General features: G+C 35.9%; 3 protein-coding genes across 5 annotated transcripts; all 3 read left to right on the plus strand.

Annotated features, from left to right (window-relative positions):
• Window positions 1-2,702, plus strand: LOC127978606 (homeobox protein Hox-A13a). Its single transcript, XM_052583383.1, has 2 exons — window positions 1-768; window positions 918-2,702. Exons 1-2 carry the CDS (start codon window positions 84-86, stop codon window positions 1,163-1,165), a joined length of 933 nt encoding a protein of 310 aa, XP_052439343.1. The 5' UTR covers window positions 1-83; the 3' UTR covers window positions 1,166-2,702.
• A 5,105-nt stretch (window positions 2,703-7,807) lies between these two features.
• On the plus strand, window positions 7,808-11,240 carry LOC127978858 (homeobox protein Hox-A11a). The gene is made up of 2 exons (XM_052583814.1): window positions 7,808-8,523; window positions 9,195-11,240. The coding sequence occupies exons 1-2, from the start codon at window positions 7,905-7,907 to the stop codon at window positions 9,425-9,427; spliced, it is 852 nt and encodes a 283-aa protein (XP_052439774.1). The 5' UTR covers window positions 7,808-7,904; the 3' UTR covers window positions 9,428-11,240.
• A 5,360-nt stretch (window positions 11,241-16,600) lies between these two features.
• LOC127978859 (homeobox protein Hox-A9a-like) lies at window positions 16,601-23,297 on the plus strand. Of its 3 annotated transcripts, XM_052583818.1 has the most exons (4): window positions 16,601-17,268; window positions 17,783-17,995; window positions 18,929-19,023; window positions 19,488-20,004. In XM_052583818.1, exons 1-4 carry the CDS (start codon window positions 17,258-17,260, stop codon window positions 19,571-19,573), a joined length of 405 nt encoding a protein of 134 aa, XP_052439778.1. In that variant the 5' UTR covers window positions 16,601-17,257; the 3' UTR covers window positions 19,574-20,004. The 3 variants fall into 3 exon arrangements, with proteins under 3 accessions (XP_052439778.1, XP_052439777.1, XP_052439775.1); XM_052583817.1 differs by lacking the exons at window positions 16,601-17,268; window positions 17,783-17,995 and adding an exon at window positions 22,112-23,297 and having other exon boundaries at window positions 18,926-19,023; window positions 19,488-21,875; XM_052583815.1 differs by lacking the exons at window positions 16,601-17,268; window positions 17,783-17,995 and adding an exon at window positions 22,112-23,297 and having other exon boundaries at window positions 18,939-19,023; window positions 19,462-21,875.
• Window positions 23,298-27,988: the final 4,691 nt, after the last annotated feature.

The following is a 27,988-nucleotide window of genomic DNA, read 5'->3' on the forward strand; positions in this document are numbered from 1 at the left end:
ACTCTCGCGGAATCGCCTGTCTCCTCTTTTTCAGTCTCGGGGCTTCTCAAAAAAGAGCCATACGTCTCTATGTCCGACGGGCTATGACAACGTCACTGCTTCTCCGCCCGCGCTGGATTGACCCGGTCATGTTTCTATATGATAACGGTGGCGGCTTGGACGATACCGGCAAGAATATGGAAGGGTTCACGGGAGGTAACTTCTCGCCGAGCCCGTGCAGGAATTTGATGGCTCACCCTGCCTCTCTTGCTCCCAGCGCTGCTTATCCGTCAAGCGAAGTGGCTGCCGCTGGAGCGGGTGAGCCTGGGAAGCAATGCAGCCCCTGCGCAGCCGTCCAGGGTTCAGCCAGCGCTTCAATTTCCTACGGATATTTCGGTGGCGGTGGATACTATCCTTGCCGAATGTCCCACCACCACGGGGCCGGTGGAGGTGTGAAGACATGCACCCAGTCCCCCTCCTCTGCCTCACCTTACGGGGAAAAATACATGGACACGTCCGCTTCTACAGGCGACGATTACACCACCTCACGCGCCAAAGAGTTTGCCTTCTACTCGAGCTACGCCTCGAGCCCGTATCAGCCAGTTCCCAGCTATCTGGATGTTCCCGTAGTCCAGGCAATGAGCGGGCCTGCAGAGACCCGGCATGAGTCCTTATTACCAATGGAGAGTTACCAACCGTGGGCTATCACAGCTAGTGGCTGGAACGGGCAGGTCTACTGCACCAAAGAGCAGCCACAGACGGGAAACGTCTGGAAGTCGCCTATACCAGGTGAGGCTAATGCCAGAATAACATTCCACATAATTAACACATTTCTAAAAGCTGCCAGGGCACTATGTTCATGTTGCGTATGACAAAACACCCTTAAACTATTATCCTTAAACGTATTTGAATACTTTTATTGTCATTTGTGTCTTCAGAGGTAGTGTCTCACGGAGGGGCAGACGGTAGTTCTTTTCGCCGCGGGAGGAAGAAACGTGTTCCATACACCAAGGTGCAGCTGAAGGAGCTCGAAAGGGAGTATGCCGCAAACAAGTTTATCACCAAGGACAAACGCAGGCGGATATCCGCTCAGACCAACCTGTCTGAACGACAGGTTACTATCTGGTTCCAGAACCGACGGGTAAAGGAGAAAAAAGTCGTCAACAAATTAAAAACCAACAGTTAGCTTTGCTCTGTGTAAATGCAAGTGAACAATTTTGAACAGCGATGGTCCACACACACTCAAAGCGATGAAATTATTGACGTTTTAACGAATTTAACGATTTTTTTCCCCCTTGGACTACCGCTTTGAAGTGATCACTTTGGACCGGAGAGGGTTGTTGGTGATGCGGTGCGTCATTTATTGTCTGCAAACGGTGTATGGCCATATTACCAACTCAGGACAAAGAGAGCCAAAAGATAAGTTTGTTTGTTGAGATTATTTTCTGCTCACCAAAATATCTTGTGGAGAGAAATACATTGGATATTGAAATTGTGATACTGTAACTCTTTACAGTGTGGTACGACTTTTCTTTCACCACCTCCAGTGTCGATTATAACTGAAATTATACTTTGCTTGAAATCTCATGAAATTTCGTTTCATGCTGGAGAATATGAGGTATGGAGCCTGTCCAAGCCATGTACAATCTGTGGTTATATTTGTGCCAAAATAATATACCCTTCACTTTAGACTTGTGTTTTAAAGAGTACCGTAAGTGTGTTTTGTCGTTGTATAGTGTTGCGCAAACCCCTCCTAATAAACCATTCATAAGAAAAATATGTATGCGACGAAATAATTTACACTTCAGTATTGCAACATCAAACCACACGATAATATTATCCATTAACATGGCAATAATACTAAACTAGAACACTGAATAGAATTTAACATGAGTAGCTCTTTGTAAATGTAGTAGGCTAGCTAGCTAGTAATTAACCTGTTGGATGGTGTCCAAAACTTTATGGACAGTAAAATATGTGTCTTCGTGAATATACACTTTTTGTTCTTGTCCATAGACTTGAACAAAAAATGATGCATTTTGGATTTGTTCTCGAGTGCCTGCGAAAACTAGGGGACTGCAGCCGTGTGATAGAGCAATTGCGCCATCTTCTGATGTCCATTTGTAAGTGAAGCGGCTGGTCTTGGGCATGTTAATTATTAAATGTAATAAAACCTAAAAATAAATAATTTTACAAATTCAATCACACACAATAATCTGTTATGTATCAATGTATAATAATTCATTTACGTTTGCCTTGTTTTAGAAATTATTTTCTACTTAGGCATATGCAGGTAAATAATATAAAATAAGAATAAGAAAGCATACACACACACACACACACACACAAACAGAAACATTTTTAACATTTTTTTCCACTGTATTATTAACAATACAGTTTTGTTGCCTGTTTTGTTGTTGAGATAGACTGGATATGTTTACATTGCTTGTTGATTAGGCAATGACAATTATCAATAAGCAATGTAGCCTACGATTATGATTGCAAAGTTCATGTACGATTACATAGATATTTTACACATTAAAATGTAAATTGCCAAGTAGCTAATGGATTGATTGAGAAATAAAAATAAAATAAAATTAAGTCTTATAGATAAATGTTAATTTATTCAAATTACACATGACGAAACGTCTACAAGTAAGAGTCCTTGAAGAACATCGCGTGTTTATCAAGCCTCTGTCGTTTAAACTGACTTAGCTCAATATTAATCTTTAAAAAAATGTGCCATGTTTTGTATTGTATTTTTTGTATTTTTGTATATATATATATATATATATATATATATATATATATATATATACATTTTTAAAGATTTAAAAAAAAAATGTATAGAGTTCTTTGAGAAAACATAGAGTTTGCACTAATCTTTGATAACTTTTTACGGCTTTCTACTGCTGCTGTTGAATGTTCTCGAATTTTGGTGTTCAAATCTGATCTTTCATTTTATGTTGGGGGTTAAGCCGGCCTATAGCTTTTGGAGTAGTACTTTGTTTTTAGTCATGTCATGAGTAATTTCACGTCAGGTTTGATGGGGGGTTACAATATTTGTAGAAGCCACGCGCTCACGATCAGACAAGCATGTGAAAAGCTTTTTTATTTCTTTATTTGAGCTTTACTCAGTAAGAAGCTTTGATTTGCTACATATAAATCTAATGATCACCTATTTATTTTTTTAATTTTTATCAAGATAGGAATACAACGGTAAAATTTAAATTCTGCTGACTGCTCAAACTGATACGCATTAGTATCGCAGACAAAATCGGCTAGTCTGTTTAGGCAAAACATATAGACTAATTATAAAAAATATTTAAACCTTAATTTGTTTAGCTCTTTGTTGGTTATGAAAGTAAATTTAAAAGTTTTAGGGGAAATTATACCAACCTGGTGTCAAGGAAACCATATTTTTGCCTATATTTAGCCTATCTTACAAGTTCCATGGTCTGTTAATATAATTCCTTGTAACGACTGTCTACTTTGTATTTCCATTACAATTATTTATTAATTTTATTATTTTTATTATGTAAAAGGCTTTCAGTTTTTTTTTTTTTTTTTTTTTTTTTTTTGTATCTCCATACACATCCACATTCATATTAGATCATAACTTCTCCGACTATTAGAGAGTCACAATATTCAAATCACAATAAGCCAAAGAACTGACAATGGTTTTGTGCTTAGGCATTCCAAACACACGTTTCAGTTTTCTGCGCCGTCTTTTGTGGTTGTGTGTGTGAGGGAGATCTGTTGTGTTGACGTAATGTCTCCAGTGCGCGCACGTAGTCTAGAGAGAGTGAACGCATTTGGACCATTCACGAATCCTGTGCTCATTAGTAAATCTGGTTTCTGGCGCCATCTAAAGAACGAAAATAGAATCGCATATGCCATTCTTTCCTGGGGGGAAATCATTTTTTTCTTTGTAGGCTATTTCATTTTTCTTTTCTTTATATTTCGTTGTTGTCGGTTAGCTAACAACCTTTCCAAATTCAAGTATTGCAGGTTATATATTAATTAGGAACTCTAATAACTAGAAACACTGATTTGTTCATTTTAATGCGAATTGTTCTAGCCCATAGAAAACCACAGTTTTACGATTTGGCATATGGTCTGAATTGATAGACAACAGAAAACTGCCATTAAAAATAAATCTAAAACACACCAAAATAACAATTATTCAATAGGCTAATTCTAAATAATACACAAATGTAAACATTTGGAGATCATATAAATAGACAATTGACAAAAACCGTTTGTATATAAAAAAAATCTTATTTACACTTGGGCGATACTCAGTTTGGCTCAAACAACTGAATGTTTCTTGAGAGAATGTCGGAATGTGATTTGGGGTTTTGTGAATGACTAGTAAAATGGCGCAGCTTTTCTCTCAGGTTTCATTCTGTGCGCCGTTAAAAGGGGTTAAACCTCGGGGTGGTCCTCTAGACAACGAAAGCCAAGGCCACAGACAATATCTCAAGTGTATATCTGTTTTAGCCTGTTTTTTTAATTATTATTATTTTTTTAGGAAAAATAAATAAATGTGATAACCGTTTCTTGCCATTTTCTAATAATGCGTTTGATTATGCATCGTTAATACAATAAATGACTTTTTTAATTCAATTTTTATTCCTTAATTTCTGTATTCGACAAGTTTTGCTGGTTTTGTTTAATTAGCATATTTGCTTTTTTTTCTCTTGTTGGTTTTATGAAGTTAAAATAACCTCAAGAAAAATCAATGACGCAATGTCTTTGTCAGATACAGAAATAGCCTCATTTGTGATCTCATTAATCGCGCTATTTGTGAAAGCACGACTTGGTCCGATACTTTTAAGTCACCAACACACTTCTAACGGTGAAGGATGTATCTCTATAGAGATAAATGCAAAGTCTTATGTTTGATCAGTCTAAATGTGAAATTCAAACAGAAAAATTACTTAAATGTGATTGATGTGATAGCAGGTTATTTAGGCTAACTGATTTTGTTCAAATCAAAAATAACATTGCTAAATAACCTACATACATTTGTTTATGGTTATAGCTCATTTAGTTGATGTTGTCTTAAACTTGCAAAACACCAGTCAACAATGCGTGCTACTCTTGAAATCTCGGAGTTAGTCTAATAGTTGTTTTTGCTTTTACATTTGTAAACAAATAGTTAATCGTGCATGTAAATAGGCTACTATTTAAGGCATGATTTTATTGCATTCTCAGTCAATCCTTGAATCGTCGTGTACTATAAAAAAAATGTTAGACAATAAACTCAAAAATGTGTTTCAAAAATGTGTTTCAATAAGTGACTCAAAATACAGTTTTTTTCCCCGATCACTTAACTTCCAGTAAGACTTTGAATTACGCCTCAACTTCAAACTAACACCAGTCCATCAAAGAAAGTTACTAACAGGCCTACGTGAAATAAAGTCCCTTGTAGGCCTAGGTGTTTTTTGGTTGACAGCACACGTTCTCATACCAGTTTGAGAGGTTTTTATAATTTAATTAAGAATTTGGTCAAAAACGTTTGGTATTTTTTCCATCTTGCTAATTTTTTAAAATGTATTTATTTTTTCGTTTTATCCTCATTGGACTTAACAAAGTCTAAATGACATTAGGCTTATGCAGCCAACTAACATTATTTATTTTGTTTATCACTATTGTTATTTACTGTGTAGCTAGTACATTACAATGTTGTATTTAATTATCGGTTTTAAAAAATTGCAGTGTAATTGTAATATAATTTATCGTTATAGCTGCACGCATTCGTATCATTTGTAATCTAATTTGTGACTACTAGCAGTCCATTAATTCCCAAACGAGCTCGAACATGTTTTATAAAGCACATGGTTCCAAACAAATAGCTCCTGTTGTGCGTTGTATGAATACAACAGTCAGCTTAGTCGTACCTAAAGTTATATTCACACTGTAGCTGGTGAACGGACATTCCACATACAAACAGATTGGATGCAATATATATATATTGCATCCAATTTAGCTTCATACTAGATATTCTTCTAATTTTTTTACTGTTATAATTGTTTAAAAACTGCATGTTGCTGTTTGTGATATATTTACTCAGGCGTGTGTGAGAGAGGCTATGCAGGCATTATGTGGATGTGGAGGTTTCGTTCGGTTTTTTCTTTTTTTCTCCAAGTGCCTGTTTTTCCTACTTGTCACATTATATTGCGTTTTGTCTTTCTTTTGTAAAGTTCCCTAATGTGAAAGCGAAGTTTGTGAAACTCCGTCCGGGGCATGGAGTGGCTTGCGTGGCGTTTGTTGTTCATTCTCTTTTTCAGACTTGCTCGGTGGGCGGTAGCCCGCCCCCCTCCCCGAACTTGAAGTCGACCGCACAGCCAAGTCTGTGGTAAACCTGAGCTCCCTGGGTCTGGGCCGCAACGCCAGACTAGACATGGATACACTGTGGAACGAAAAAAAGAGAAGAAAGAAACCGAATGAGATTATATAACGTTATATAAAAGCAGGTTATATGATTCAATCTCTTACTTTGCATAACAAAGGCCAATTTTTAAAAATGGTTGTATATATTAATACGACATTATATTATATGTTCCTCTTTATTTTTAACTATAATTTTGTGTAAATTTTGTGATTTGGAAGTTACAAATTGCATTAAAATCTCTGCTTTCCAGTGACCCATCACATGTTTCCGTTGTGTCCCCAAATTACTGCTGAAAGCTTTGCAGCACATGGCGCAGAATTTGTCTTGAGTTGACAAAGAGGCGGAGCGTCTAGTCTTGGGGCCACCGATTTTGTATTGCACCTTATCATTGTGCCAATTATCTCGGAGAACTTATTAGCATAAAAGAATAATATCATCACAATATCTTAGACCTCCCTGTGCGTTCCTCGGAGGCACTAAGGGTGCAAGGGGTTTAAGGGTTATGTATTGTGGAAAAGTGAGGCCTATTAATCCAGGTTTAAAAACCAAACTCATGTATTCTCAGGATGTTCAAAACCCAAACTGTTTTCTATAGTAGGCTACTTAATTCCAGTGAAAGTTAAAAAAAATAAATAAATAAAAAAAAATACTTACTTTTTTTGAATGTAGCTCGTTCGTCGTGTGAATTCAATTTAGGATGATTTTGTATTGCAAAATTTTACCGAAGAAGCAATAACCTAATTATTATAATGAGTTCATCATGTATTCTGATCATCAAAGCATAATGATTAATCATCATATGCATTTTGTGTGAAATAACATAATAATGACAATAAAAATGTAAGGTGTAAGACTGAAAGACTGAAAGGTATAGGCCTACAGCAAATATTTTAAATGTACGGTAGTGTTTTATAAGAAGACTGGGTTACATGTAAAAGCCACAGTCATTTTCTTTTTTTAATGCAGATGATGTTATGATAGACAGTAGCTACCTTAGCCTAAGTCGCTAACACTTGTGTTTTTGACTTACAAACTTCTAAGAATAGACTAGAGTAGCCTAATTTGTCAAGACTTTGTATTTAGAATTTAGTTTCATAACATATATTTGTAAATTTAAAACGACATTTAAAAATAATAGTCGAAAAAAGTAGGCTACAAATTATTTATGTTCAGCAGCAGAAAATTGTTTTAATTTTCACAAACTAGGCCTATTCGCAAACCAATTAGAAATTAATTCGTAATTCAGTCTGAACTTCGTTAAACAGTTTGGATATGCCATTAATTATCTTTCACTGTCAATATAACAAAACAAGTGAGCGAGGATCTTTCCATTTCTTTTCTAGACCACGTGATCCTGGCCTCGGTTAGACTGGATAGAGATGGATTTCCACGTCATCTTACGTCTCAAAATTTCTGCCTCGCGGATACCCCTACAACTCGGGTAAAAGGCACGCGCACATGAGAGCTATGTTGTGGGCGTTGCGTATAGGTCTCGCTAGCCCAAGCTAGAAGCTGCGCGGGTACAATGATGGATTTTGACGAGAGGGTTTCCGTTGGGTCCAACATGTATCTGCCCAGCTGCACGTATTACGTTCCGGGGGCTGATTTCTCCACGTTGCCCTCTTTCCTTTCCCAAAGTCCGTCTTCTCGTCCAGTTACCTACTCTTACTCCTCTAACCTGCCTCAGGTACAGCACGTCAGGGAGGTTACATTCCGAGACTATGCTATTGACGCGTCCAGTAAATGGCCTCACAGGGGTCCTCTGGCTCAGTGTTATCCGTCGGAGGACATAGTACACAGGGAGTGTTTACCAGCAACAACGACAGTCGGTGAAATGTTCCCCAAGAATAATGCATCTGCGTATTTTCACGCATCGAACTCGACCTCCGCGTCCAATTTCTACGGCAATGTTGGAAGAAACGGGGTGCTTCCTCAAGCATTTGACCAGTTTTTTGACACCGCCTACGGAGGTTCGGATAGTGTAGCGAACAGCGACTATGCAGCGAGGGATAAAATGCACTCCAGCAAACTGCCAGCGCCAGCGCCCGCTCCGGATTCCGAATCCGAAAGAAAGGAGCGACAGGAGACCAGTAGCCCCGAGTCTTCTTCCGGAAACAACGAGGAAAAGACTAGTGGTGCAAGCAGTAAGTATGAGCTCAGCGAGACTGTCATGCGAGAAAGTTTGCAATCTTGCGTTCTCCTGTTAAAAATTTTATATGCTGTTTTATAAGCGTATAAGCTTTATGGAGGGCCTGAGATTTCCCCAACAAAACCTAGGCTACATGTAAACTGTGAGAATCACGTGCTTGGAATTGAAATTGGCCATGAAAAGACTCAAAGCTTGCGCATTTTTAACTTGAACTTTAAAATCTATTTAAGTGGACGCGGAGATTTCACAGGATTGTTTACAACAGTCAAAGTCACAAGCGACTTAGTTATTCTAAGGTAATTAATGCATGTTATTTTTTTAAGTACAAATACGTTGTCATATGCTGGTAGTCTATAAAAACATATATTTTAAATTTTGCAACCCTTTAGATAGAAGATATGTTGTTTCTAGCCTAAATAAACTTTAGATTTAGATTTGTCTTTGTATTTATTGACCTTAACAATGGCAATCTATAGATAATTAGACAGCTGCATATATAGATGTATAGATAGATGGATGTATAGATAGATAGTATTGCGTATACTGTAGGCTACTAACTTATTCAACTTATTTTCATATAGGCTATATAGCCTAATAATCCTATTTTAAATCATCTAACCCTTTGGAGTAATGATGATCATTTGTTTATTGGTCATTTTCTGTAAGGTGGACCCAGGGTTCGCAAGAAGAGATGTCCCTATACAAAATTTCAAATCCGCGAGCTCGAGAGGGAATTTTTCTTCAGCGTGTACATCAACAAAGAGAAACGACTTCAGCTCTCAAGGATGCTTAACCTCACCGATCGCCAAGTGAAAATTTGGTTCCAGAACCGGAGGATGAAGGAAAAGAAACTAAATCGGGACCGGTTACAGTACTACAGTACCAACCCACTGCTTTAGGGCAAGGAAATAACAACAGATACAATGCTACAGCAGCAGTAATGAGATCACATAGGAGAGCTTAAACAGACTCTCAGCGGTTAACTTCAAGTTCGTGACAAGGCACCATTCACGTGTATACATTTATTGAGAGCATATAGGACATTGAAATTCACATTTTAAATAAGGGTTGTTTGTGCTCGTAATAGATTAATGTACACAATTTTTGTCGAACAGAAATTATTTAATTAAGAGCTCGTGATACACACTGAATGTGGACTATTCCGCTTGCAGATGTTATGGACTATATGCGAGGATGAAATATTTGGGTCTAAACAAGAAAATGCTTTTGACAAGCCATTCGTATGGCATGTTCATTTTTGTGGAGGAATGTTGTAGTCTACAGGTTGGCCTAATGACTTTGGTGTGACCAAATATATATATATAAAAAAACTGCTATAATGTTAGCGTGACTGATCCCAGTTTCCAAATTATTTATACGATTTGCCACCAAATATAATTGTCATCCGTCGTTGTTAGTGAACGTCTTTAAGCAATAATAAGTTCTTCTACGGCCGTCTCTCGGGAATGTAAACGACTCATTACACACAAATTGTGTACGGACTAAAATTTGATCATCCAAAGTTTTCACTTGCTGCAAACTCTGTGAACAACAGAAATAAAACGGACAGTGAGGTTGAACCAAAGGAGAACATGCAATCTAGGTGAATCTCATAAACATTTTCGGACTCGAAATTGGTCATCTTTATGAAGTGGACTCTTTCAGGCTTAAGAAATAACGTTTTAACAATAACCTTATTCGCCCATGTTCTATTCTGCACCGCTGGTTTGGCTGATTGTAATCCAGAAAATCATCTTTATGACATTTACTTTTACATGTAGTAAATTAAATAATTAAAGGGGCACAATATTTGTAGTAGCCTGCACCGTTTTCTTTTCAAATATATAATTGTGTACATATGTTTTATGCATGAGTAGGCTATACACTTGCACATTATGTGCATTTATATATATATAAAAAAGCAATGTTTTATTTTTCTTCTTTTTCTTAAGATCTCCCTTGGACCATAATAAGAAACAATTGTTACCTTACAGTGTTACCGTCACAGTGGTTACAGTAGGCTACTATTTGCAGTTATCATCTGAATGTTTATGGCTGTACTCGTATTGTTCATATATGACAGCGTAAGAGCAATAAACTAAGACAGTGGCAGAGAGAAAGAAAGTAGGAGAGAGGGGGAAAGAAAGACTGAGCTTTATGGTTGCTTGCTGCAGAGCGACATGGCCTGGCTGGCGCATCCTTTGAGGCGGTGAGGAATATCCGCCTAATTACGGGGACATCCTCCTTGTTGCTTCAGCAACACGACCATAAAAGCTGTCTGTGTCTGGAGCATTTGGGCAATTGCAGTGTGGTGTCATAAACCGTCTGAGAACCAAGGTTATTAGACACAGTTCCAAGGGGACAGAGGCAAAGAGATTTTGACGGGCTGCTTTCAGAAATGCTCCTGTACTTTCTGCCTCTTGGATTAATTTCACACTAAAGGTTTTCTGCCGTGCGTAGTGCTGTTTTCTCAGTTTTATGTTTTGTTTATTACTTATTGATTTTTTATTTTATTTAATTCTTTCTCTATTTACATATTGACTAAAACCAGAACTGTCCCACGAATAGGTTCAAATGGCCTCCATTGGGAGGCACTCGTGAGATCAATGTCATGGCCGTGGATCATTGATTGAACAGGAGATATTTGCAGACACAAATGTTTGAATGTCATATTGTTGTTTGATGTTTTGAGGCAACATCAAACATCAAAAGCTATACATATATATATATATATATATATATATATATATATATATATATATATATATATATATATATATATATATTGATGTTTGATCATATATATATATATATATATAATATGGTCAATAAAGAGTCTATTATTGGGAACTATTTTAGGTTGAAACATACCAAATTCCCTACAGGTGTTCCAACCGTACTGCCTTCAATTCAGACAGTCACTAAAACATTCCACAGCTTAAACCGTCTGGAACAGAACACGCATTAAATGTCCACTGTTCTTATTATATTGAAAATTATATTGTAAAATATGAGGGTATTAAAAATTCACGTTTACCACTGAATTAAAGTTTATGGCAAACGAACTATGCTCTGTCGACTAAGAAATCCATTAAGGCTTTACCAAAGACGTTTTCGCTTATATCTTTGAGCAAATATATAATATATAAAATATATAATATATTTTTCTTTGCAAAAATGTATAGCCAGCTGTAATCAAGGATTAATTGGTCTAATAATGACGCACATCGTTCATTCGAGCTGTCAGCGATGATTAACATTAACTGGAGAACATGACTATACTGTCTGAACAGCTCTTTTTTCTCTCCCGCTGAAAAATTTAATTATATAATTTAAAATGATGTTTGTAATTGTGATATATAATTGTGCCTTTCCGCATTAGGACTTACAGCCAGAAGAGGTGAGAGCAGACGGACGGGTAGTGTTACAGTGTGTGTGGACTATTTGTCTCTAGTGCAAAATAAATGCTTCCGCTGATAATAATAAAATGTGAGATTTCTGTTCTTGAGTTTCTCTTACATCGAACTCAAACTTGGGAACAAAGAAACGTGGAAATAAAAGGGTTGAGTTTATTTAGCTTAGCATTTCACCTTTGGCAAGTATAGACATAATAACTAAATTGCATATGAAATATAACCAGCCAGCTGTATTTATTTTAATGCCCACAGTTCCTTAAATCACTTAAATTGTTACATTAACTTCATAAAATGTAAATATGGGTTAGATCGATCTTATTTATATTAGGCTGTTAAAAAACACAACTTAAAATATCGAGAGAGATAAAGGGTAGCCTATATGGGAAATGGCAGTAGTGTTAGTTTGTTTCAGACATAATTCTACAAATACTTAAAATTAAGTCAAGAATTAACATGTTTTGACGTTAACGCGTAGGCTGCTGATAAACTGACTAAATATTGATCTGTATGTTTTAAATTCGAAAGTGTATTTGCTTGTTAATATAGGCCTTGTTTATTCGAATTTTAATGCATTTTTTAAAACGTTGTGTATTTTACAAACATTGAGGGTAAAAAACCATTGTGGCAACCCGCAATGTCATACATGCACATGGTTGCGGCAGAATGGCGCATAGCGCAAGTCATTCCACACGTGGCCTTAGCCTTGGTTTGAAAATTAGTGAGGGGGTGGGGTTAAGAATTGTGCTAATAATAGACCCCCATACTCATTAAACACTTAAAAAAAAAAGACAGACATGTAGATGCTTGTGAAATATGTTTTTTTTTTCTGTTTTGGAGGAATGAGCATTGTTAAATTATGTCATATTGCACCATTACAGGTTGCCTACACTTTTTATTCATTATTCATTCATCAATACATACGCCGATTACTGTTATAGTTTTCATCAATAACCATTGCTAGACGATAACCTTCACTAATGCTCTTATGAATGTTGTTAGCATGACTTTGTTAAAATTTAACTACAATAACCAATGAAATAGCATCTTCATGGCGTTTGCATTTTTTTTTATTTAATTATTATTTTTATTCTGTAACCTTCTACAGATCTCTGCACTATTGTTATATGGTACATCGTAGATAACGTTTCTGACAGATAATATCCTGTCAGCAAAAACATGTTGGCTTTTTTGACTATTGTCAGTTTCAGTTCTGACGATCATTGCAGTGTTGCCAGATGTCCCTATGACAACAAATAAAACCAGAAAAATAAATGAATAAACCGAGATTAGTTCAAATCTTTGGTAAATAAGGTAAGCTAACAATTTCGCTAACCTCACGCTCTATTAACTTTGTAAAGTGTCAAATTAAGTAAAAAAGACAATTCAAAACAGCATACAATATTTGGATCTGGCAACGGGCGGATGCTAGTTTCCATGCTAAGAATTCATGCTAAGGCCTGCCTGTTTGACAGACATGTCTAACAACCAATCACTTTTCTTTTTGTTCATCGTCATGTTTCTAGGTGTGAAAAATAATAATTACAGACCAGTGTGTAAAAATCTGTGAGTATTTTAAAGATTCTGTGACAAGAACTTTAAATATTTCACATACTTTTGAAACTCCAGTAGTTAAACCTGATGAGCGCTCATGGTCACAGTTGTAAACACCATGGCTTTATTCTTTTGTGAAGGGGTTTGTCATCACAAACATATGCATCTTTGTTTCTGGACAGAACTAAAAAATGCAACACACACGTCTCCAGGAAATCCTGTAGAATTCAACCAATCCGATGACGACTTAGACACTCCTGAAGAGTTTCCACTTTTGTGTCCCATATGCACCAGACAACGGTCCGTGGGCGTGACTTCTGAGGATGAGACTGCTGCGCCCGCGCCCTCACTGGCTTTCTGGAGCATCATTCACTCCACCAGCATCTCAAAGCAATCATTTTTAAACCGGCGCTAAACATTCTTCTTGCAAACTGTCTAAACATAATAATACTTACAGACACAGAGGAGCTTTAAACAACAGATCAGTCATTTAGAGAACACATATTTTTGACAATGAAAAATTTACCTAGATCTGGATCTGGTGATCTCATAGGTGGCTATACGGACATGGTTCCACATCAGAGGCTGTTTCATAAAAGAAGCTAAGAAAAGCGGGGATTAAAGTCCAAAACCTGACTTAAAAACCTTAAAAATCAATTGGAAGTAAAGCTGTTTCATAAAAGATGATTTAAGTTCATCCAATTATCTCACTAATTCGATCAAGGTTCAGTGAGTCAGGATAATTTCAAGCGCAGGCTTATTCTTATGCAGCCCTTATTTTCTATCATGGATCAAATCGATCCACCATGGCAAACATCGCATATTTGTGCTGTTTAATTTGAGTCATTTTGTTTTTTTCATTGTGTTTTTTCTCAGTACATAAGTGACACGTCACAGGTATATTTTTCATTTGTAAAAGTTGGAAAGTCATGCAAATATATCCATTGCGCTGTCAGGAGTGGATGAGGCTTGCACAGGCGAACGAGTGCTGCTGCGCGCATGCGCGCTAAACCGATGGAACGAAATAGAACATTAGTGCAATAATTTTGAATAAAATATGCATTCTGCTAAAATATTTGTTGTTGGACATTAAATGTGACACAAGTAGAATTTGAATACTGCATATAAGTGTATTTTTATGATAGCAGTTACTGTAAATCAAATGTAAGCTTGATAATACAGCCCTCGAATGAGTTAAATGTGTGTTTTATATTATTTATTTTAATTTGATTAAGTGATTTTAACTTTTAATTTAGTGTTTTTAATGCTTTTAAAGATCTATTTTAGATGGACATGTTTTAATATATATATATATATATATATATATATAGAGAGAGAGAGAGAGAGAGAGAGAGAGAGAGAGAGAGAGAGAGAGAGAGAGAGAGCTTTTAGAATAGAGCTTTTAAAGATCTATTTTAGATTGACATGTTTTAATAGAATAGATTTAGATTGACACATACATATATATATATATACATATATATATATATATATATATATATATATATATATATATACATATACATATATATATATATATACATATATATATATATATATATATATATATATATATATATATATATATACATATATATATATATATATTTTTTTTTTTTTTTTTTTAACATGTCAATCTAAAATAGATCTTTATATATATATATATATATATATATATATATATATATATATATATATATATATATATATATATATATATATACATATATATATATATATATATATAATTTTTAAATCGATACATTTTAGCGCGTCCTCAATACAATACAAAGTCGATACATCAAGCGCCGTTTTTTAAGTGCGCATGTGCATAGAAGATAGCCCCGGAGTATGAAGTAAGAAGTAACTTGCGATTAATCAAACATAAAATAAAGCAAAATTACAGGAAACAAAAAATAGTAAATTAGTCATCAGGTGCCATGCTCAATACAGCTATATCTCAGAGATCTCCAATCAATAAATAAGCAGAACTTACTCCACCACATGCATGTGACTTCAAAGGCCCTAAATTGTTGAACTCGGGACACAGTCGTAACTGACTAGTTAGTCATAGGGGAAACGCATCCATTAGTTTCTCAGTATAAGTTGCCACAGTAACTGAGCTTGAGGTATGCTAATTTTGCTTTAAGAAACCAAATCAGGTGAAAATAAGTCAGACTAACTGAAATAAGCCTGGCTTATTTGGTAAACTTGTTTTATGAAACAGCCCCCATCAGTCACTCTGGCAACTTATGCTGGGAAACTAACCTGGGGTGCGTTTCCCAAAAGCAACTTAATTGTTGCAAGTTCCATTACCAATATATTTCAGTGGAACTAACTACCATAGTTAGCTAACGATGCTTTTGGGAAATGCACCCCTGGTCCAGGGCAGGCTAACTGTCAGGCTTAGCTGAATTCCTCTAACACTGACCAATCGAAACGCATTGATATGGCGCTGCTGACTCTTGTTATCAGTAAAAAAATAAAAGTACAGAAAATGTAGCTACAATTACTGCTATCATGAAAATACACTTATATGCAGTATTAAAATTCTACATGTATCATATTTAATGTCCAACAACAAATATTTTTGCTGAATTCATATTTTATTCAGAATTATTGCGCTATTATTCTATTCCTTGTTTATCGCGCATGTGCGCAGCAGCGCTCGTTCATTCATTTAAGCATCGCCCACTCCTGACAGCAAAATGAATATAGGCCTATTTGCAGGAGTTTCTCACATTCACAGATGAAAAATATACCTGTGATGTGTCAGTTCTGCACTGAGGAAAACACAATGTCTCAAATGCATTAAACCAAATATTCGCTTTTTGCCATAGTGGATCCATTTGACAATAAGGGCAGTTTAAGAATAAGGGTGCACATCAAATTATCCTGTCTAATTAAACCTGAATCGAATTAATGAGATTGCTTGAAATTAAATTGTCCTTTATGAAACCGCTTTAGTCCCGATTGGTTTGTTAGGTTATCTCAAGTCAGGTTTTGTACTTTAATCCCATCTTTTCTTAGCGTCTTTTATGAAACAGCAAATGTTGCTGCTATAGCCTACAGACAGGTGACGCAGTCCTGGAGGGGTGTGGCTCTTTGTGTTGCCATGTTCTAACTGTTTGAAACGTGCTCTGAATTGAACGAGGACACCTCAGTACACCCAGCTTGTCAAACGAAGTAAATGACCACCACCAATGAGCTTTTTCATACACTATCCTCAAAACACTTCCCGGTAAAGGCGTGGGAAGTGTTAGCGCAAAATGGAGTGAGTGCCTTTTGGATTGCCTAAATAATAAGCGGACTAAACCTGGCAGCTAGATAAGCATCAGTTAATGGAGTTTGGCATCTTACTTTGAAAAGCGACATTACTCACAACCCAGCAAAACTTCAGACAAATGTGGCTGCTCAAACCTTAACTGTGATCAGCGTGGCGATGTGGTTTGGAGCAGCTCGTGTTAATATATTTTGCCTCTGTCCTCAAGACATCAAAGAAGATCGAGCAGCGGATATGCACTAAAGTAGCATCTAGCCACTCGGGCTTGTGCTAGGCTCCGATAGTAACTTGCAGGGATACAGGCCATCTGACGTCGAGGCTGCCTATTTAGACTTTAACATCTCTATTATCAAGCAGAAAAGGTAGAGGTGATATTAGTGTTGTCTGTACGCCGGATGACAACGACTTAAAAAAAAAACAAAAAAACAGGACAGGTAGCACATTCGGGATATATGTCATAGGCCTACTTGCTTGGTGTAATGAGGCAAAGGTAAGGTCTGTTTTAGGTCTGGTCTTTAATGTATATTTAATACTATTAATTTATTACTTACATATTTAAAGCAATTTATGTATTCATCTGATGTAGAGAATATACAATATAGCTAAATAGCATGTTAGATTTTAATTTGAAATTAAATGTAAGTACTAGGCCTATATATTCAGACATTTAGTGACAGAAAAGTACTCTTTGGCAACATAAACATAAAATACCATATAATAAAATATGCATGGCTCAGTAAAAAAAAACAAAAAACGAAAGGCTATCAATATACATATATATATATATATATATAGAGAGAGAGAGAGAGAGAGAGAGAGAGAGAGAGAGAGAGAGAGAGAGAGAGAGAGAGGGAGGGAGGGAGGGGCCTATACGGCAAGATTTCGATATTCTTCTTTTTTTTCAGACAGTGATCTTAAATATTGTTACTTTGTGTTTTTTGAAACCAAATGTCTGAAACAACACCGCTTTTAATTATGGACCATAAAACTATTTTATTATGCAGCCCAATTTTGCTGTCACTCGCTTTACTCATAGCCTACATGTGCTATCCTGAGACTGTTAAGCAAACTGGCAAACGGAAGACTTTCCGGAAGAAGCGCTGTCCTTACACCAAACAACAAGCCTTAGAGCTGCAGAAGTATAACCTTTACATTCTACAAGATGTACATGACTCAGCAGCGCCGCCTAGAAATCAGCCACAGTGTGCATCTGACAGGCAAGTCAAAAATAATCAGAAATAATCCTCGAAGTCTGTCACGATTAGGATTTTTATTTTTATTTTTTAATGATGGCTTTATTCTATGCCATATGTTTATATATACAGTATAATTTTATACACATTGTTTCCTAATTTTCGTTCAGAATGATTTCGCTTTATTTTTGTCATTCCATGTCTGGTAGGCTGTGTTTATTATGTTAACATTGTGCAATAGAAACAGTTGACCACCTTGATTATGTTGCCATTTATAACTTTTTTTTAAATAACAATTGTATGCAGGCTGTTGATTTTTCTTTATTATTTTAACCCTAATACGCAATATTCAAGAATTATGAAAATTGTGTGCTCGCACATACAATGTATTTTTTATAAAGATCTCCTGACTATGTAGCCCTACAGCATAAGCTACTTGCAAAGGCGATGCGTGTAGATCTATCTATCTATCTATCTATCTATCTATCTATCTATCTATCTATCTATCTATCTATCTATCTATCTATCTATCTATCTATCTATCTAATCTTTAAATTAAAACTACCTTGAACTACGAAGTATGAAACCTCTGTGCGACGAAACAGAAAAAGTAATGATTTAGTGTTCTAGCACCGGATAAAGAATGTGCTTGTGTATGTGTCCAAACTTAAACCCATAATGTTGGTTTCCAGTGTGTATATTTTGCATTTGTGCTTACATGACCTTTGTTGAGTTATGCTGTGAAAAGGTATTGTTGTAAATATGTAGCCTATTACGTTCTAGATTTTTTTTTAATTCAAACTTCGTTTTGCAATGAAATTTCAGTACAGAAATATACACTAAGCATACTTCAGCGAAGGGGCAACAACATGTACAGACACTGTGGTATTATGACGAGTTTTGTCTGCTTTTGTGGCATTTTATTGCTGGCTACTTTATGAGGTTCACTTTTCTCAGTGACTACCATCAGTACAGACTGGAAGGAGGCAAGAAAGAAGACGTCCGGATTTCAGGCGATGGAAACGAGTTTCATTTAAATCAACTTAACACAGGTAACATTCTATTCTGATATGAATGATAGTGATATGACTTCCGAAAGGCTTGGCTGTTACAAAAATGCATGTTGTTTGATAGAAAATGCATATTAAAGATTAGATGAAAGGTAATACGGACGATTTGTTTTGATAGCAGTTGTTTTGTCTGAAGAGTCGAAAGCAGACTGCTGAGTGGTTTAGGTAGTTTCATGTTGTTGGGATTGTATATTTAAACTCTGCAACATGAAACTGTCTTAATTGCCCCAGTTCCACTCGTCCGTAATCCAAGATCTACTTATTTTTCACCTAGTGGACATCGAAGCAATCCCAAATATGTTTTGTTCTCATATATAGCTATATTAAAAAAGTATTCATTATTAGCCTATTTCAGAAATTGTATTTTTAACACAATCGCCGTAAGTTGTTTGATGTTTTCATTTCTCGGACTGAATGTAGACACTGATTTGTTAAACTCCGTGTAGACAGACAAGGCCTCGGTTACGTCCAATACACGGCAATCGAGTCTTGTCTGCTGCAAGCAACAACAACCTCGGTGGCGTGCCACTGAGCTCGAGAAATTGCGTTCCCAGCTTCCGCCTGGCGCCGTAAGAAGTGGCTGAACACAAAAGAAAAGATTGGCTTTATGGTGGCTCTCCAGTACAGCTAAAGCGAATTTGTTTGTGCCTAAAAAGCATGAATAACGCCTACAGTAAAACTTGGTTGTGTTAACAAACACCCTGGTGCAGTTTACGGCCTCAAAAGGGCCATACTGTTTCCGTCTCTCTCTTCTTTTTTTTTTTTTTTTTTTTTAAGCTGTTCCTGCTGTAAAATAGTAAAATCCTTCTGATAATGACAATGATGATTATTAAACAGAGTGAACAATTATTTAATTATTTAAAAACACATTTTTCGTTGTTGAACGAGACTACTGAGCCGTTGTGCTTTATATCTTCTTGTCTGTAAATGTCAGATGAAAATAAACCTGACTAAAATTGTTAATGCTATTTACTTGTTTTTACTTGAGATTAATTTTAATTCATTTTATTTTGACTTTCATTTCCGTTAGTCTAGGCTACATATATTATAGGAAAAGTCTTTTTTTGCAAAAATAATTTATATCAAAACGATACATAAATGGAATCCATTTATGGCCAATGATTGCCGAATAAAGCATACAACATAACATTTATAATAATAATAATAATTATCAATAATAATAATTAGGTAAATTAGTAGGCTAATTTGCTATATTCTGTTATTTCTAATAGTATTCGTGTTACGGCGACTTCAATAGCCTATTTAATTGGCGCTTTTTATTCTGTACCAAGTCACTTTGAATGTCATAGCTATTTTGATGTAGTCTTTTCGACTGAGCAGATTAATATACAATTTACAAATTGTACAAATTACAAATCATATATTTTTTTGTGGAATTAATACTTTGAGACATTTGAATCTTCTGTTTTGCTGCGACGTAGCTATATATATTTTGGACCTATATTTTGGACCTTCTGCAATAAATGCGAAAATACAGTATATTCTGGAAAATAAACTAGTCTTTATATCCTAAAGAACATGCTTTTCTACTGGGATGCTACTGATATTGGTAATATACAAGCAGTAGCCGCTTGCTGCTAACCATGAAGTGAAAATGTAGCTGACCACGGTATAGCTTCCCATGTGATTCCAAGTCGTCATGTACACTGTACTGCTATTTTATCTTAATGGTTAGAATATCAAAACCAAAACCGCACCGCTAACAAGTAGAACACATATTATGTGCACTATATGAAACAAGCCGTTCCATATCAAATTCTTCTCGATTTGTCGTATAGATACAGTTTGAATACATGCATTTCTGACTCCTGTCCATGATGTTTATCTGCAGAAAGGATTGAATGCATGACATTTTGTAAATAACAAACCTTGGTATTGTGCTTTAAATCTTGAAACTAAACAAATTCAGAGTATATATATATATATATATATATGTATATGTATATGTATGTGTGTGTGTGTGTTTTGTTACAATTTGTAAACATGCCCATATTTATTTCTTAATGTAGCTCGATGTTTGTATTTACAGGAGAGGATTAAAAGCAAAACACTTTTTTAAGCCTACAGAAATTCCTTACATTTCTTTTTCTTTTTTTGTTCCAATGGTCACGTGTGCACTTTAACCAATCAAATGGCAGTTGCTCTCAACTTATTAGCTGAATGGTGTTTTGTGAGGGGAAAGTTGCCTCCTCATTTTCACAGATTGTTATTTTGAGAGCGTGTTACTGTATGTGTGTGTGTGTGTGTGTGTGTTAGTGTTTTTATGTGTGTGTATTTACGAGAGTGCGTCCCGGCCATGTCGACATCCGGAGCTCTGACAGGATATTATGTTGACTCTCTTGTTATGCCGGACAACGAGGAGAATAGTTTCTTCTCAGGTTCAGGACCCAGTCAGCACAGGCCCTCCGTTCTACCGACAGACCGTGCAGAGCTCGGTCCCTGCATATTCCCGGCAAAGCAACCCGTTTATGGTGGCTCGGGTTGGGGCCACATCCCAACGCATTACTCCAGAGGTGTACCGTCAGTGTATCAGCCGCATACGCAACCACCAGTAGCTGGGGATTACGTGCAGTCTTGGCTTTTGGACTCTGCATGTGGGCTGCCACTAACTGAGGTACCGACGATCCATCAGCACTGTCATGCCAAACCTGATACAAATAAAACGAATGATAAAGACACAGAGGCCAGTTCACATTCCGTACTCCCTTCTGGAGTCTTCACTAACGGAGGATGTTCTACCGAGACTGAGACCGTATCAGGCCGGACTGCTGACAAGGGAGGCGATGTAGTGGAGAAACCGGGCGCTGATCCAGGTAAGGCTGGCCAAATGGTGGGAATTAGGAGTACAATTATATAAAATGTATATTAAGCACTATTGATAAATTCCTGCGTTTTAACATCATTCTCATTCTAGTTAAATGCTTAAATAATTTAATTTATACCATGGTCTGGATTTTATATATATAGGATATTGTGTTAAATCATTCTCTACTCGCTTTTGATTTCGAAACCCTCATTCCCTTAATCCCTTCCCTCTACCTTTCCCCAGACAATCCTGTGTCCAACTGGCTACACGCGAGCTCGACGCGTAAAAAACGATGCCCTTATACTAAGCACCAGATCCTTGAGCTGGAAAAAGAGTTTTTATTTAACAGTTACCTCACGCGCGACCGGCGGTACGAGGTCGCCCGTGTTCTGAACCTCACGGAGAGGCAGGTCAAAATTTGGTTCCAAAACCGCAGGATGAAGATGAAAAAATTAAACCAAGATATAAGGAGGACGACTAAGATGCAAGTCGTGTAGGTGAGGATGTGTGAAGATCCATCCCTGAAATAAAAAATGTATTGTGTTATTCAAGCATTTCTTAAAGGAACAGTAGCCTACTTTGGGATCCAGTACTTCGATAAAATGGATTAGGCTATTTGTTTGTCATAAGTGGTTCCGATTTTTATAAATACGACACAACTCTATTTTTCAGACGTCGCCTATGTTTAAATACTCGCTGACGCAGTATTTAAAATTATGTATTTCACTTGGACCAAATTTATTAGTAAATAATGAACATGTCTGAAATATTTACTGTTCCTCTTCAGTTGTCAGCATTATCAGTGTGTGTTTCGGGCCGCACATTTAGAGTTTTCTATGTTCGGTTCTGTGTTTCCAGGTTTCAGTTAATATACTTGAGGAGATATGATATCATGTACTCTTAGAAATTATTTCGTTTTTGTATTTGTCCTTAGAAATTGTTTTGTATTGAAAATTGTGACTACAACACCTAGTCACTTTAGCCTACCTTTTTGTTTTGAATCGACCAAAATGTTCACGCCATTATCAGCCGATGTGATATTGGGTGAAGTACGTGAACTTCAGGGAATAGGCCAAGTAAAAAAAAAAGTAGTAAACACTGTAGGCAACTTTTCAAATACCTCATGGTCTGTTGGCCATCTCATATTGTTAGTTTACTTAGTTTTTGTTTTGTTTGCTTACATTTCTCAGATGTAATTTGTGATTTTATTTATTGAATAATAAAAGTATTTAATGTCTTCAAACAAGTCTCCCTTAGATTCCCTAGTCCTCGTGACCTTTTAAATAACAATTAAGTTGAGAACGATGTATTAAATTACGTGTATGTAAACATTTAGCCTAATTCTGTGAGTGTGTGAATATCTTGTAATTTCCATGCTTTTCATAGAGTTGTATTTTCATCATGGAAAAATAAATATTTAATTTACATTTCTGTAAAATTGTTGTTTTTGTTATTTTATATATATTTTTTCTACATTGGTTTAATTTAAGGCTATAAACATATCGAATTGCAGTCGCTATTTTACAAAAAGAGCGTAAAACATCTTTAGATGTAAATAAAAAAAAATTGTTTCACTCTTATAAAAACAATAATTTATTTTACCCATACCAGGAGATGGCAGACCTGAGGAATGTGTTCTGAGGCCAGGTTACGCTGGGCGAGTTTGTACTCTGGCCCGTAGACCGTCTGGCAGATGAGGTTGTTGGCTGCATGCTGTCATAAAAGACAATTACTGCTATAACCGTTTATGGTGTGCAAAGCGCTGCGAGGCGAGAGAAAGCAACACAACAGAGATATTATAGGACTCGACAGCTGGGGCCAATGAGCAACGCATGCATGCGAATCTGTGGAAATAAAAAAAGCAGATATAGTATTTACATCCATGATGAGATGCTTTTGCTCAACGTGATGTCTGTTAAAACATACAAACATTGAAATGTAAATATGATTGTTTTATATTATATACGGCTATATTATTGTATATAACCTACTTGCATAAGTGGCACAGGTATTGCGGGGGACTTTGACTTGAAAGTCCTCACCACGGAGACAAGGCAATGAATAGCAGACACGGCAACAGACACTGGCATTCCTGTTTCAATGGCTTTATGACCGTCCAGACACAATTAGACCGTTTTCAGAGGCTCGACACCCATTTGGAGAGGTGTTTTTTTCTTCTTCACTCACCCTTCGCTTTCAGAGAGACTCGATTACGTGCACAAAAAGACAGCGGAAATAATCTATTTTTATTGGCTTCTGATTGCAATTTGACTTACACGACGAAATGAAGGCGTCGGTGCAAAATTTACAGAAGCTTTAAAGCAATATCGATTAAATTAATAAAAATCATTCATATTCTTGGTTTCATTTGCACAAATGCCCATAACACATTGTTTTATCGTGGACGTCTAAACCACACTGTCGGAAAAGTAGTTCTCTGCGTTGTTATACAGTCTGACCACTTGATGTCAGTAAAACCTAAAAATCGCGACTCTGTTTGAATGTCTCTGCACGTATTTCCAATAGCTAATTTGTTCCCGCTTTCTAAGTCTTCAATAGTTAAATTTTTGTCTGAAATGACAAATAATAATAATAATTAAATAATTAATAATCTTTATGCCTCCTGTTCCTTCTTTTTCTTTCATTATCAAACCATTGTTAGATGTAAAGCAATAATTAGCTACAATGTACGTTTTAACCCTGAAGCAAAATAATTTAAGTCATGTCTGGTTTATAGCTAACGGTCTCGAATTTAAATTAGTTAAGTTAAATTAGTTGTATGCATTAAAGTAGCATTAAGCTCAAGTGGTAGAGCATTGGTTTAGCAAGCCAAGGTTGGGGGGTTCGTATCCCAGGGAACACGTTAGGAAAAATTGTTAGCCTGAATGCTATGTAAGTCGCTTTGGATAAAAGCGTCTGCTAAATGCATAATACATATAGCTATATGTGTGTGTGTGTGTGTGTGTGTGTGTGTGTAGAGTGAGTGAAGTCGATGTATTCTTATGACGTTTTATGATGTAAATCGCTGTTTTAAAAACTGACCCGCAAAAAAATTTGTAATTCTAATTCCGCAACTGGGGAAATTCTATAAAGAACACGTGTTGGATCAATACTAACCCAGCAATGAATTATACAAAATGTGCAAATTAATTAATAGTGGGTTTAATTATGCCTACCCAAAATTACACTTAGCTACCAACTGGTAATGGAAATCTTAACTTAGTAACAAGACAGACACATTTATTTAAAGTCCATAAAATAATAATAACATTTAATGAAATTAAAAAAAAAAAAAATGCACTGGCATCTGTGAAAATACTACTGGTATCAGTTGGGCGGACTGGGGAAAAAAAATAGGCTAATATGCCTATATGGAAACCCATGTTTATATTCATGTTGGTAAAGTGACGTCGAAAAAAATATAAAGCCTTACCTTCAGTGCTGTCCTGTGGAAATAACCGACTCGACCCAGCGCTTTTAGAGTAGCCTATATCTAAATCTGATTTATCAATGTAAACATCTTTAAGCTAAAAATGTATTTTTGAGTATATATATATATATATAGCCTATATATATATATATATATATATATATATATATATATATATATATATATATATATATATATAGGCTATAGCTGATTTTTTTAAATCTCTTAATTTAAAATGGCCTAAATGTAGGCCTACTTTCAATAATTAGGACTACCCTGTGTTTTATTCGGAAACTGGATGTGACAGAGTTAGTCTGATAATGTTCCTTACATAAGATTTTGTTTAACGTCCAGTAGCCTCTATTCTTTAACAAAAAAAGAATTATTGTTCTTAAAAGCTGATGAAAAAGCTAAAGCAATAGTAACGTCTAGTGCTTGCGGAGTGACCATGTGACTTCATGGGCCCAATGCCAGAGAAGTGGGATTTAATATGAACTCCGGCTATAATGGGATTGTATATCACCCTGGCTCGTAAAAACGACACCGAGGATTCCTGCACGACAACTCAGCAGGATGACAAAGAATATGAAATAGAATTAAACTGGAATGTCTTGGTCATATGCAGCGAGCACTCACTCACTGATCTTCAGCACTGGCCAAAAATTGTGGCTTTGCGTACAATGTGTGTAGGATACTACAGGAGGAAATGACTGTTTCTAAAATATTGCTTACACGTGACGCGGTCAAGATGCGGATCATCGGGGCTTTAGAAAGGACTTGGACATCTCCCGCCCCAAATTCATATAGCAAGCATGAACGGACAAAACCTCCCGACTTTGAATCTTCAAATGGGAATTAAGGTATGACTTTCACGTTTATTTGAAACAGCTTGTTGTGTATCTAGTGTCAGAGGCTACAGAGACGTGTCCTGCAACTAGGCCTACATCCTTTTAAACTACTGATGCAGCTCTTCATGCATGTGTGAAGTCGTAAACGTTTTAATGTCTCGGCTCTATAGTAATAAATTAATTACTCGGTGTATATTGTATTCTTGTAACTGCTGAACAAGGTCTACGAGCTCAAAGTCATATAAGCTTTCATAATTTAATAAATTAATTAATACAAATCTAAGATTGATTTTAACTATATGAGCAGTGACGTCGCCCTAATTAATAAAACGTCACAGCACGTCTCTTCTAGAAGCAATCGTATAGTTTATGAAGAAATGCATAAATACCTTGAGACTTAGGATACGTTCATTACGGTACATTCACACGGGGCGTCGGTGTCGGCGCGTGATGGAGGGCGTTTCTGAAGCTTGTTTTGGTGCTGACGGCACCTTCATCATTCCCAGCAAACACACAACCTTAACCTAATGTTATGGAATTATCCGTATGAACGCCTTATTTGTACAAAACATCTTGTTTTTAATAAATTATTTAATTAATAAAAATAATCAGAGCACATCAACTATCACATATAAAATTAAATAAGATCCGTCCATTAGGGGGTAGGCCAATAGCCAGATTTTTTCGTCATCACCAAATAAAAATGACTTCACACAATGTAGGCTATGGTTTATAAAATATTAGGTTTTTTGCAAATATTAAAATAGAATAAAAGTCTTAAAGTAGGATATCAGTACATTCATTTCTTACCACCGAAGTGTAGCTACAGTTTCTACAGCTGGAGCAGCGCCTGCAAATCAGAGGCGCGCAGTAGCTTAAATGAAGATGAAACAAACCCATGAAGTAGGCCTAATGATTTCTGTTTTCACTCTATGCTTAATCCTGCTTTCAAATTATAAATTAACAATTTTTATTTCAGGGCTATGTATATCGTTACACAAAAACATCTGCAACGTTTTCGCTGGAAATATAGTTTTTCAAAAACTAACCTAAAACTAACCATTAGGGAACGTAACGAAGTTATTTTTAGGTTGTTTTAAAAATAACAACTCTGGCAACGTTCTGGGAACGTTATTTTATGGTTGCAAAAAAACCTAAAAAGAACTTTTCCCTATTGTTAGTAACCAAACAGGAACCAAAAACTATACTATAGCCTACTAGGTCGGTGTGCTGGATGATTACTGACATACAGGCAGGGTGATAATACTAAAGAGGTTAGAGAAATGTTATAATAATGTTAGGGAAAGGTTAGAATAATGTTCTAAAAACCAAAAGCTACTGTTCTATTTCCGTTAAACCTTCCTGGCTAACTAAAAACAAACCATAAAAAAATAAAAATAAAAGTTCTGGGAACGAGAGCTTTTTTTAAAAAAAAATTTAATAACAGGAAACTTAAAAATGTTTTCTTTCCCATAAAGGTAAGAGTATAACATCATACGGAACTGAAAGGGTCCACTTCTATTTGTGTGCACTATCAACACCTTGTGCTTTTGTAAAATAAGGAAAAGAAACCGGTTGTGCTTTCTTTTGTCTTGGTCTTGAGCAAAAGCGCTTCACAGACATGATAAATGTATCTATAAAATGCTTTAAATTACGATTTTAAAACGAAATATTTAAATCGAAAACAAAAACTCTTTCATTATGTAATCTGTAAAGATGCCTTTCTAAGGCACTTCCAATGAGGAGATTGGAGTCAGGTTTGTCAATTTAATTTTTGCAACATTGAACTTTAGTTTATTAACAAATAAAAAAAATATCCCCTCCCATTTATTTATTTATTTA

Source organism: Carassius gibelio, chromosome B19 (genome assembly GCF_023724105.1).
Source record: "Carassius gibelio isolate Cgi1373 ecotype wild population from Czech Republic chromosome B19, carGib1.2-hapl.c, whole genome shotgun sequence".
Taxonomy (NCBI): domain Eukaryota; kingdom Metazoa; phylum Chordata; class Actinopteri; order Cypriniformes; family Cyprinidae; genus Carassius; species Carassius gibelio.

What these genes read in the sequence shown, in the direction of transcription:
- LOC127978606 (XM_052583383.1), top strand. Translation starts at nt 84, where the DNA reads ATGACAACGTCACTGCTTCTCCGCCCGCGCTGGATTGACCCGGTCATG. An exon ending in CTGGAAGTCGCCTATACCAG is followed by an intron (nt 769 to 917) that starts GTGAGGCTAATG and finishes TTGTGTCTTCAG; the next exon opens with AGGTAGTGTCTCACGGAGGG.
- LOC127978858 (XM_052583814.1), top strand. Translation starts at nt 7,905, where the DNA reads ATGATGGATTTTGACGAGAGGGTTTCCGTTGGGTCCAACATGTATCTG. An exon ending in AAAGACTAGTGGTGCAAGCA is followed by an intron (nt 8,524 to 9,194) that starts GTAAGTATGAGC and finishes ATTTTCTGTAAG; the next exon opens with GTGGACCCAGGGTTCGCAAG.
- LOC127978859 (XM_052583817.1), top strand. Translation starts at nt 21,326, where the DNA reads ATGTGTGTGTATTTACGAGAGTGCGTCCCGGCCATGTCGACATCCGGA. An exon ending in GAAACCGGGCGCTGATCCAG is followed by an intron (nt 21,876 to 22,111) that starts GTAAGGCTGGCC and finishes ACCTTTCCCCAG; the next exon opens with ACAATCCTGTGTCCAACTGG.